This window comes from Solanum pennellii, chromosome 12, assembly GCF_001406875.1.
Source record: "Solanum pennellii chromosome 12, SPENNV200".
In the NCBI taxonomy this organism is placed as follows: domain Eukaryota; kingdom Viridiplantae; phylum Streptophyta; class Magnoliopsida; order Solanales; family Solanaceae; genus Solanum; species Solanum pennellii.
Genome location: NC_028648.1, coordinates 7,968,319 through 7,980,058, shown reverse-complemented (window position 1 = coordinate 7,980,058; position 11,740 = coordinate 7,968,319). Strand labels below are relative to the sequence as shown.

General features: G+C 35.8%; 1 protein-coding gene across 1 annotated transcript in view; it reads left to right on the top strand.

The window, feature by feature from the left end:
• Positions 1–672: 672 nt before the first annotated feature.
• Positions 673–11,740, top strand: part of LOC107007506 (DExH-box ATP-dependent RNA helicase DExH10-like) — a 13,991-nt gene continuing 2,923 nt past the window's right edge. The window contains exons 1-14 of the mRNA XM_015206152.2: positions 673–1,828; positions 1,907–2,221; positions 2,329–2,433; positions 2,516–2,584; positions 6,295–6,462; positions 6,542–6,613; positions 6,694–6,810; positions 7,882–8,106; positions 8,240–8,398; positions 9,722–9,811; positions 9,953–10,045; positions 10,391–10,544; positions 11,131–11,279; positions 11,352–11,447. Of these exons, the coding sequence (XP_015061638.1) occupies positions 902–1,828; positions 1,907–2,221; positions 2,329–2,433; positions 2,516–2,584; positions 6,295–6,462; positions 6,542–6,613; positions 6,694–6,810; positions 7,882–8,106; positions 8,240–8,398; positions 9,722–9,811; positions 9,953–10,045; positions 10,391–10,544; positions 11,131–11,279; positions 11,352–11,447 (2,739 nt within the window). The 5' untranslated portion in view covers positions 673–901. The remainder of the gene's footprint in view (positions 1,829–1,906; positions 2,222–2,328; positions 2,434–2,515; positions 2,585–6,294; positions 6,463–6,541; positions 6,614–6,693; positions 6,811–7,881; positions 8,107–8,239; positions 8,399–9,721; positions 9,812–9,952; positions 10,046–10,390; positions 10,545–11,130; positions 11,280–11,351; positions 11,448–11,740) is intronic.

Sequence of the window (11,740 nt, the reverse complement as noted above, 5' to 3'; positions counted from 1 at the left end):
AAGCGCTGATATATTAATCTGACGGGCGAGATACATTAATCATTAAGTAAGATACATTACATTTTATAGATGATATACTAATCTGATGTACATTTTATACATGATACACTAATTTGATGTGCGAGATACATTAATCTAATGTACTGATATATTAATTTGAAACGAAAAAATGAGAAATTTTGGGAATTTGTAAAATTAATAGGAGACGATGATAATTAGAGAACTTGTAGGAGAGATTTTTTTTGTCATTTTCCCTTTTTTTATACATAGGTTTAAATTGCACTTACCTAAATTTCAAATTTTACAAAAACAAAACAAGAGGGTAAACAAAAATCTCAATTACAAATTTACAATAGAAATAACTTTAATTTTCTTCCCTTATGATGGGCGAGATACATTAATCATTAAGTAAGATACATTATATTTTATACATGATATACTAATTTGATATATATTTCATACATGATACACTAATTTGATGTGCGAGATATATTAATCTGATGCACTGATATATTAATTTGAAGCGAAAAAATGAGAAATTTTGAAAATTTGTAAAATTAATAGGGGCCTATGATAATTAGAGAACTTGTAGGGGAGATTTTTTTGTCATTTTCCCTTTTTTTATACATAGGTTTAAAATGCACTTACCTAAATTTCAAATTTTACAAAAACAAAATACGAGGGTAAACAAAAATCTCAATTACAAATTTACAATAGAAATAACTTTAATTTTCTTCCCTTATGCAAAGAAAAAAAAAATGAAATTCAGGGCCTGAGTAGAGATCTCAACTCTTTGAGGCTATGCGAATTGGTATTCGGGAGATTCAATTTGCTAATCTACTGTGTGTATTTCCTTCTTTTGTGGAAGAAGGGCTACTTGGGGAGGGTTTCAGAGTTGAAAATGGTGGAGTCTCCGACATTGAAACGGAGATTAGAGGAGGAGAATGAAGCAGAATCTGCTTCGAAAAGGTCAAGAACTTGCTTGCACGAGGTAGCAATTCCCAGTTGTTACGGTTCAAGCAATGATGAATCACTTCATGGAACCCTTTCAAATCCTGTTTATGATGGTAAAATGGCGAAAATTTATCCATTTAAGCTTGACCCATTTCAGGAAATCTCAGTTGCGTGTTTGGAGCGAAAGGAATCAGTTCTTCTATCTGGACATACTTCTGCTGGTAAAACTGCTGTTGCAGAGTATGCAATTGCTATGTCTTTTAGGGATAAGCAAAAGGTAATCTATACTTCACCTTTGAAAGCTTTGAGTAATCAGAAATACAGGGAGTTGAGTGAGGAGTTTTCTGATGTGGGTTTATTGACTGGAGATGTTTCAATTTCACCAAATGCGAGTTGTTTGGTAATGACGACTGAAGTTCTGAGAGCTATGCTTTATGGGGGTTCTGAGGTATTGAAAGAGGTTGCTTGGGTTATATTTGATGAAATACATTACATGAAACATCGCGAGAGAGGGGTTGTTTGGGAAGAGAGTATTATATTCTTGCCACCAGCTATTAAGATGGTTTTTCTTTCAGCAACAATGTCAAATCCTATGGAGTTTGCTGAATGGATTTGTAATATTCATAAGCAGCCATGTCATGTGGTTTACACTGATTTTCGACCCACCCCTTTGCAGCATTATGCGTTCCCTAAGGGTGGTTCTGGATTGTATCTCGTTGTTGATGACAATGACCAGTTTAGGGAAGACAATTTCTTGAAATTACAGGAAACTTTCACCAAGAAGAAGCCAGGGAGCTCCAATGCAAATGCTAGTGGAAGAAGTGGAAAAGGTGGCAATGCTTCTGGTGTGTCTGACATCTACAAAATTGTCAAGGTATTATCAAATGATTAGCTAAAATAGAGTGATACTTGTCTTTAATATCACTTAAGTGGTTTATTCTCATTGTTTCAGATGATCATGGCACGGAAGTTTCAGCCTGTCATTATATTCAGTTTTAGTAGAATAGATTGTGAAAAACATGCAATGTGTATGACCAAACTTGATTTTAATACTGAAGAGGAAAAAGAAGCTGTGGAGCAGGTATTCCATAGTGCAGTGGTGTGCTTGAGCGAGGAAGATAGGAACTTGCCAGCAATTGAATTAATGTTGCCACTGCTTCAGCGAGGGATTGCTGTTCACCACTCTGGTTTGCTTCCTGTTATCAAGGAACTTGTGGAACTTCTTTTCCAAGAAGGACTAATAAAGGCCCTTTTTGCCACGGAGACGGTAAGCCCGTGACTTTGCATATCTTATTAGCTTTTTGTTGAATGTATCATTACAAGTCGTTGATAATCTTTCCCCTTTTGTCTTCCATTCAAATACTTTTTTAACAGTTTGCCATGGGACTAAATATGCCTGCAAAAACAGTAGTTTTTACCAGTGTAAAAAAATGGGATGGTGATGCTCATCGTTACATTGGATCTGGTGAGTATATACAGGTGAGTGTGAGTTTAAATATAACATAACATTAGCATTATTTAGTCTTCAGATTTTGATATAGTTTGTCTCTCTTTCATGTAGATGAGTGGAAGAGCAGGACGTCGTGGCAAAGATGAGCGCGGTATTTGCATTATCATGATTGATGAGAAGGTGAGTTAATAATAGTATTATCTGCTTAACAAGCATCCTTTTTACTACCTGCTACTCCCTTCTTAAAATGTATGCTTCTTTTGTTCTACAATTATTTGATTTCACACCAAGATGGTCAGTGTCACTTTACAAAATGAGGTTTTACATCTCACTTCTACAGAATTCAACTATCTATACAACCAAAAGATTATCCGTTTTCTGATAGTTACAACAAAATATCCCTTTTTACACCAAAAATACAAAAGAAATTTTATGCTTCTTTCCTCCTGGCATACATCTTTCTCATTCTCCAGCTTGTCATAACTTCAGCAGAGTTCTAGGCATTGTCAAGAGTATGTTTTTATTTAAACATTCCCATTGTAATCCCACAAGTGAGGTTTGGGGAATCATGCTGGCATGGTTGCTGCCTCTTTTAAAACCTTGCAATGATAGCAGTGTTCATGAAGTTTTCTGTAGGGTCTGGAGTCCACTATACTGAAACCTTGATCTTACTTCATGTTTCCATATAATTAAGCTTAAATTAAAGTACAAGCTCAAACTCTGCATGTGCTCGCGGAGATTTGCCAGTCTCTTCTGTTTCTTTGATAAAGTTTTCAGTCTTGTTTTTTTTATCAGAAAAGTAATTTTGTTAGTGAAAACAACATAAAGGTTGTGCAGACAATGTAGAAAATACAACTTAAAGTGTAGGATACTCTTACACCAATATAAAAGAAACACTTACTTCTAACTAGTACTTCCTCTGTTTCAAGCTACGTGTCTTACTTTCCCTTTTAGTTCATTTAGAAAAGAAGGCCACTTTACAGATTTAGCAACTCTTTAATCCCAACTCCCACAAGTTATGTTTAAGATCACAAGATTCAAAAGTTATTTTGGTTCATTATGCACATCTTTAGTATAAGACCACAATATTCACAAATCTCCGGTCTGCCTTACTCTTTTAAACTTTTTGCCTAGTCATACTAAGAGACATAAATGAAACAAAGGGAGTACAACATAACTAACCAATGAAATTGAACATATTATCCACTGGATAGCTGTACCTACATGTTGCTGTTGTATACACATGTTACCTTTCTTGGAAAATATTGAACATACTATCCACATCATGGACGTTGACCAATCTACACCAGGAAGCAAACATAAGAATGCATCTTGAATTCAGTAAAGAATTGCTTCTCCTTTTCTTCATGACCTCTATTTTTCCATCCTAGCCAGATCTTCCATCAGACACACACAAGAATTGTATCCCAGATTTTCTTGATAGTAGGGCTCAGACCTTTCCTTATCCAACACTATAACAGCTCTCTGGTAGTTTTTGGCATTTTGTCCTGTCAAAAATACTGAAAAGCAGATCCAATAGTGATGAAGTCTCTGTACAAGGGATAAATAAGTGTCTATGTCTTCCTCCTCCCTTTCTCCAATAACATCTGTTGCATAGGTTCCACCTCTGCTCTGCAGGTTGCTTCATGTCAATATAATTTCATTGAAGACTTAACAGCTGAAGCAAGCCATTTTAGTTTTTTCAAGAGTTCCAAATCATCCTTGTTAAACAACAAGAAATAAGCCTCAGTTGCAACAAATTAGGGTCGGCTATTTGTATACTCGTTGACCATGTTTCTCTATTAAATTCATCTCAGGACTAAATTATACAAAATAATGAAAAAAAAGAAGTACTAGAGGTTCTCATATATTTTATATCCCTATAAAAATCTCTGGTAGGATTAAAAGACTCCTAGAAAGTATAAGACTTAAACGTAAACATATTAACATGATTTAAGTATATTCCCAGGTAATTCGTATCACTTGTATAAATTTTTTTCTTCTGTTGTGCCCTAAATTTTATAAGTTTGCATGGACTTCAAGAAATTGTAGGCCTTTCCGATAACTTTCTTCCATGTGACTTTAGGTCTACATTGTCCCTTTTTAGTACCTTTGCTCACCATGGTATCACACCTAAAGATTGATACATCCCCGGTGGTTGATGTAGGACATGATCAAACAATCTCAAAAGACCTTTCATTTTATCCTCAATGTGCTACTTGCAGTTTTTGGGATACTGATCTTGTATGACTGCACATCTCTACGATACTGATCCTGTGCATGTGTTGGACTTTAGCAGCCTAACAATCAATCTCATATAGCAATATGATCTTATTTTGTTCAAGAGAATTTACCTTTCACTTTGGTAGGCCTCCTTCTATTGCATAACATTCCCTTAGCACTTGTCCATTTCAGTCATACAGTTTTAATTCTATGTTTAACATCTTAATCTATCGTTCCATTCTCCTATAAAGACGAACCTAGATATCTAGATTGCCTACATCTAGACACTACAATCCCGTCTAATTTCATCTCAACTTCACTTTTATTATGTTGAAAAAAGTTGCAGTGCATATTATTCAGTTTTACAACTTGTCATAAATCCCTTGTTCTTTTTGTGCTTCTTCATAGTTCAAGCTTTTGGTTGACAACATTACTGGTTTCATCAATTACCAAAATATCATTGATAAATAGCACACACTATTAGATCTTATCTTGTATTGTGTTGATTAGCTCATCCATAATTAGGGTAAACAAATACAAGCTGAATGCTGCATATTGGTGTAAATCCATGGTTATGGGAAACTCCTTCATATTTCGCCACTAGTGTTTTACGCTAGCGACTGTTCCTTCATACAAGTCCTATGTGTGTGTGTGTGTGTGTATATATATATATGTATATATATATATATATGTATATATATATATATATGTATATATATATATATATGTATATATATATATATATATATATAATGAAAAACCTGTAGCCGATATCCTTTGGGTGTGCACAGGCTAAAACCCTAGCTCCTATGCAATAGCTCGCAAACCACACAATAGAAGTAACCCGCACTAGGCAAGCCCGGTGCGACGAACTTGACCTAGAAGGCAAACCCCTTGCTTTCTGCTGGCAAGGGGTTTCGAACATGAGACCTTCGACATGGAAGTCCCAATCCCAAAACAGCTGGGCCACCCGCTATCAACATTAAAAAATAAAATAAAAGAAAAAGAGAGACTCTTCTAAATCATTTGCCCCCAGGGCTTTGGTCTAGTGGTTCTTACCTTATTAAAAAGGGGCTTTGATCTAGTGGTAAGAGCAATATGCATGATGCACAACACTAGTCGTTGTTTCGAATCCTGTTACAAATTGTAAGTGGAGAAGGGTAGAAAGGTGGGCTAATTACCTACCGAGTTTCGAACAATGCACCATTGGCTCTTTGGGCTTTTCTTTGATTATCAAGAATAAAAGAGAAGAATTCTAAATCATTTTCAATACCAAATCTACAAGCTGATATTACTAAAAATATTCCACCCTTTTCCCAATCCAGTAGAGAGTATTTTATACTAAGGTCTGAAGCTGGAAAATATGTAACACCTCAGGAATTGAGTCAACCTTTCAAGCTCCCAGTCATTAAATTTCTTCTGCAAGTCAAATCCCTCTGTTGATTTGCTCTACACTGTGATATTGTAGATTGCTTGCTTCTAGTAACGCTAAACAGATATGGATATCTGGTCAATTCATTTCTTCTTTTCACTTACTGCCGCCACAGTTAATTTGTGTTGCTTGGTACACCTATGCTTTTGACATTTTTTTTACTATGCCTAGTGCAGTCTTATCTGATGGTGTTAGCTCGGTAGTGATTAACTTACATACAGTGAGATTGTTTCAGATGGAGATGGATAACCTCAAGGACATGGTTTCGGGCAAACCAGATCCATTGGTCAGCTCCTTTAGGCTGACTTACTACTCAATTTTGAATCTATTGAGCCGCACTGAAGGTCAATTTACCGCCGAGCATGTTATCAAAAACTCATTTCACCAGTTTCAGTATGAGAAGGTTCATACTGAGAAGAATACCCTTTTCTATGTCACTACTCTATATTAAATGATTGACAGTGATATTGTCTCTTTGTTAGGATTTACCTGACATCGGGAAGAGGGTTTCCAAGTTGGAAGAAGAAGCTGCATTGCTTGATGCCTCAGGAGAAGTATATTGTTTATTTTCCAGTTTTTTCAATGACATTTATTTATACAGTATATCCTAAAATTGCATCTGTTCAATTTGTAGGCTGAGGTTGCAGGATATTATAAACTAAGGCTTGAGATAGCCCAATTTGAGAAAAAATTGATGGCTGAAATAACAAGGCCTGAAAGGGTTCTGTATTTTCTTCTTCCTGGTAGGCTGGTAAGTGGTTGTAGGCATCTATTCTATTATTCTATCAGTTCTGTTTCAATCAGGACATGTAACTTAGCCCTTTTTGACTCAATCTATGATTGGTTGACTTCCCTTTTCTTTTTCAGGTAATTCATTCATGGGTTGAACTTTGTTTTGTCTCTCGAAATATATCTTTTTGACATTGCTGTGCCTCCCCTCTCTTTTTAAGTGTACATGGCATTTCCTATAGACCTATACTGCCATATCTATATAAAATTTGGAACGAAATATGTTACTATACTACTTACTATTTGTAGCTTAAACCTTCTGCACGGATTGACTCTTCTTCAATGGGAATGAGCTGAAGGAACCTTGCATTGCATTTTGTTACTACATTAAAGAAATATTCTAGAGTATTATACCCAACAAAATCTCACCTTGTATAAAAAAGAATATTTTATGCGATACCTTTAGGATATTCTGTAATAGTCTCTATTTAATTATAGAATATATTCCTTGTTAGGCATAGCGAATGGCTACTAATTTACGTAGCTCAAGACTCCTATAAGTAGCCCTTCACATATGCTATTAATCAATCAAGTTCTCTTGATTTTTACCCATATTTACCTGTTGTTTGGTAGATAGATTTAGTTGCAGGCTTGCAGCTCCTTTTACCTGTTTGAACATGAGTTGGGACATGCGGAGGGTTATGTAGAAGTTTAGAACATCTTATGTGTTGATAAGGCTTAAAATTTGTAGCTTTTAAATGATGGATCAAATTTGAATTTCCAGATCCTGTATATTTAATTATGTCTGAGTCATACACTAATATTGAGAAAAGAAACTGCATAAATAGATAGAGGAGTTCATTTCTCCCTAGGAAATGGGGTTGCTGCTAGTTTGCGTTCATTCCCAACATTGTACAGATTGTGTACCACATGAATGATAACTGTCCAGGCTAAAGTTACTTCTATGGTATATTTTTTTTGTTTTGCTGCTTGTGTTGATTGGAATTCACTCACTTAATACCTTTTTTCGACAACTCCATTAGAGGGTTCATGTTTATTTTTTTGCATATACACTGAGTGTAATTAATGGCAGGTTAAGGTACGCGAAGGTGGAAAGGATTGGGGTTGGGGTGTTGTAGTCAATGTGGTGAAGAAGCCTCCAGCAGCATTGGGTTCTTTGCCTGCTACCCTCTCTGCTTCATGTGCTGCTGGCTATATTGTGGATACATTACTTCACTGCTCTCTGGGTTCCAGTGAAAATGGTTCTCGACCAAAACCATGCCCTCCTCGTCCCGGAGAAAAGTGTGAAATGCATGTTGTGAGTATCTTATACTGCTGTGTTGTATTTTGAAACACTCAATTCATTGCACACAAGTGAATTAGGTTATGAGCATTAGTTGTATTTTTGAGTCTAAATGGCTGTTTCTGGGACACACCATTAATATTTGTAGGTTCCTGTTCAGTTACCCTTAATTTCTTCTCTCAGCAAGCTTAGAATATCTGTTCCTTCTGATCTTCGTCCTTTGGAAGCAAGACAGAGTATTTTTCTTGCAGTAAAGGAGCTTGAAAAACGGTTCCCTGAAGGCCTCCCAAAGCTCAACCCTGTAAAGGTATTTTTTTACTTACTGTTTCTTTTTCTTCTCTGAATTTGAAATTTGCCATTTTAAAAAGTATCAGGTCATTGATCATAAACAATGGTTGTCAAGTAAGTTCCAAAACCTTGAATCCGTTAGCATGAATAGCAGAAACCTTAGGCCTAATGTTGGCAGCAGATTGCCATATTAAATAGCCATGTTCTCTTTCTTTGCCTGGGGGAATATTTATCTGACTAGATATGTGTCAGGAACATTGCTTGTGATGTGTATGCAAAAACTGCAGGTCAGTAATAGGAATATCTTTTTAGAAGGTAAAATAATTTTATAAATTATAACAGCACAATGGATGCGCTATTGGGACTGTACAATGTAGCGAAAAGAACAAACAACAGAAGTGTGCCCTGTCTAATCTTGTAGGGATTATAATGTTTGTAGAATTGTTTCAGCCTATTTTACATGTTCCATCCTACGCTATAAGCAAAGCAAAAATATACAATTTGACTATTATATGTTGCTGAGTAACAGTTCTTCTGTTATATGGGTCAAAATTCTGTATTATTTATCATTTTACTTGTCACATAAGTATAGGTTCACCAGAAGTAATAGTCTGTTTATTTTATCTTTTTACTATTGTTCATTCTTCAACTTAAGGCGACTAGTCAAGACAAGGGTTTGTTGCTATTAGCACCCTCAAGGCTAGATGTTTGGTGTGAAATTAGTTCTTAGGCCTAACTCACACCCCAAATTCTAGCTCAAAGGGAAGAGGATTTGCCCAAGCTTTATAAGGGAGTCCATTCATCTCATTTGCCCAAGCCTTGTAAGGAGTCTATCCATCTCATTAACCACCGATGTGAAACTTTTGTCATTCTTTAACACCCCACCTCACGCCCAGTGCTTAGCATCTGGTGCGTGGACAATTTTGATTTTGGGGGCCCAATATCGAGTGAGACGGGCCTTGCTCTGATACCATGTGAAATTAGGTCTTAGACGTAGTTCACACTCCAAAAGCTAGCTCAAAGGGAGGAGGATTGCCCAAGCTTTATAAGAAGTCCACCCATCTCATTAACTACCGATGTGGGACTTTTGTCATTCTTTAACATTTGGAATGTTTATTCAATTGACACTTTCTTTCCCTGTAAACAATGTGGATAACTTTTTGGATTTTGTTAGCCTCCCTTTCTTTAGCTTAGTAGAATATTCAGGGAACTTTTTTGGCCGTTCTACAGTTAAGTTTGCTTCATGTTTTGTTTGAAGCAACTTCTTTTCTAATATGATTTGATTATTAGACCAAAAAAAGACACAAGGGTTTGTTGCTTTTCCTAATTTTTAAATTTGTAGGACATGGGCATTGAAGATCCTGAAGTTGTTAATATGGTGAACCAGATTGAAGAACTTGAGAAGAAGTTCTTTTCTTATCAACTGCATAAGGTTTGACAAGAAGTTTGGTTTTGAATGATCTGTTTATTCAGTGAGGAGTTCAACTAGAGGCTTTTGCCATTTTCCTCCATGGATGATGGTTTACTTATTGTCTCTACTTTTACCATTTGCTGTTGAACACATGTGGGGCAGTCACAAAATGAACATCAGCTTAGGAGTTTCCAGAGGAAGGCTGAAGTGAACCATGAGATTCAACAGCTCAAGTCAAAAATGCGTGAATCACAGGTAGATTTCCTATGTTGCTTGCTTGTTGACACAGTTTTTTTCTTTTTTCCTTTTATTTGTTTTTCTCTCTTCATTGATCTCTTAGATGTGCTAGGTTTAAGTTCTTTTCATCTAAAATACTGCATTATATATCTCATGGCGCACAATCATTAACATTCATTCTTCTTTGGTTTGTGTATTTAATAATCATTGTTTTCTGTTTTGCTTATCCATCTTATTAAGATTTGGTTTTGAGACTTTCCCTATGTCTTGAATTTCCAAGTAACTGATCCTTGGAGTATTTAACAATTATAACAGGATTTTTGCTGTTTTATTTACTTATAACTAAATTTGGCAAATTTTCAGCTTCAAAAATTTCGGGATGAACTTAGGAACCGCTCCCGAGTCCTCAAAAAGCTGGGTCACATTGACGCTGACGGTGTTGTGCAGTTGAAGGGGCAGGCAGCCTGCTTGATAGAAACTGGAGATGAACTTCTCGTAACTGAATTGATGTTTAATGGTAATGTAATTGCTGTTTGATAACTGTGTGCAATACTAACTTCTTTGTTCATGTGGAAACAAATTGCTTTTATTTAAAATATGAGAGACATGCTATTTTGTTTTGAACCTTGAAGCTTGAAATGGAAACTAGATCAAATTAAACAGAGTGTTATTGCATTTTAGAGATTTATATACAGTTCTGGTGTATTCCATGGTCTTAAACTTGATAGAACTCTGAAGATAAAAATGAATGATTTTACTCAAGTCTCTTGGATCATATTGAAAATATATATACAATTATGGTTGGTTGCTCTGAAACTTAAACTTGCAGACCTGCTGACGCCAAACAAAAAATGTGTTTTATTCTTCTCTTTTATTTCTTTATAGCCTTATAGTATAGATCATTGTCATCCCTACATACTTTTGCTAACTCGATTTTAGAATACTCTGTTGACTGTTGCTTCTCCTTGGGCAATCAGGCTCTTTCAATGTTGTTTAATTTCCAGTGAGACATGGCCAGACTTTGGAAAATCTTGTGGAATTCCCTTGGTGGTGCAAAAAGAGTGGGTAGTTATATCTGATATCGTTAATAAATTTTGTGACAGGTACATTCAATGATCTTAATCATCATCAAGTTGCGGCTCTGGCAAGCTGCTTTATCCCAGGTGATAGATCAGAGGAGAAAATACAATTAAGAGATGAGCTTGAAAAACCATTGCAACAGTTACAAGATAGTGCAAGAAGAATAGCAGAGGTGAGTTGAAAGATGAATATGACCTTCTTTATTTACATTTCAGAAGCATGGATAACACCAACAACATTTCAGATACAACATGAATGCAAGCTGGAAATAGATGTTGATGAATATGTGGTGGCATCAGTTCAACCATTCTTAATGGATGTTATTTACTGTTGGTCAATGGTGAGTAAATTAGTTGTATTTCATGTTGATAACCCACAATGATTCATGTTTCATTCCCAGTACGAGTATTGTAGATTTGTCTTGTTGAATGTTGTTAAGTGTTAACATCATTCTGCAAGTCAAGCTCTCTAGGCGGTTAGAGATTTAAGCCTGTTTGTCATTCTCTTCCATTCAATGAAGACTAGATATAAACAAGACATCATCTTGCTGCACCATTGCCTTTCAAGGTCTCCCTCTTTCTTTGTTGTTGTAAAGCATCCCTTTAGAAGATTTTTTTTTTGGGGGGGGGGGGG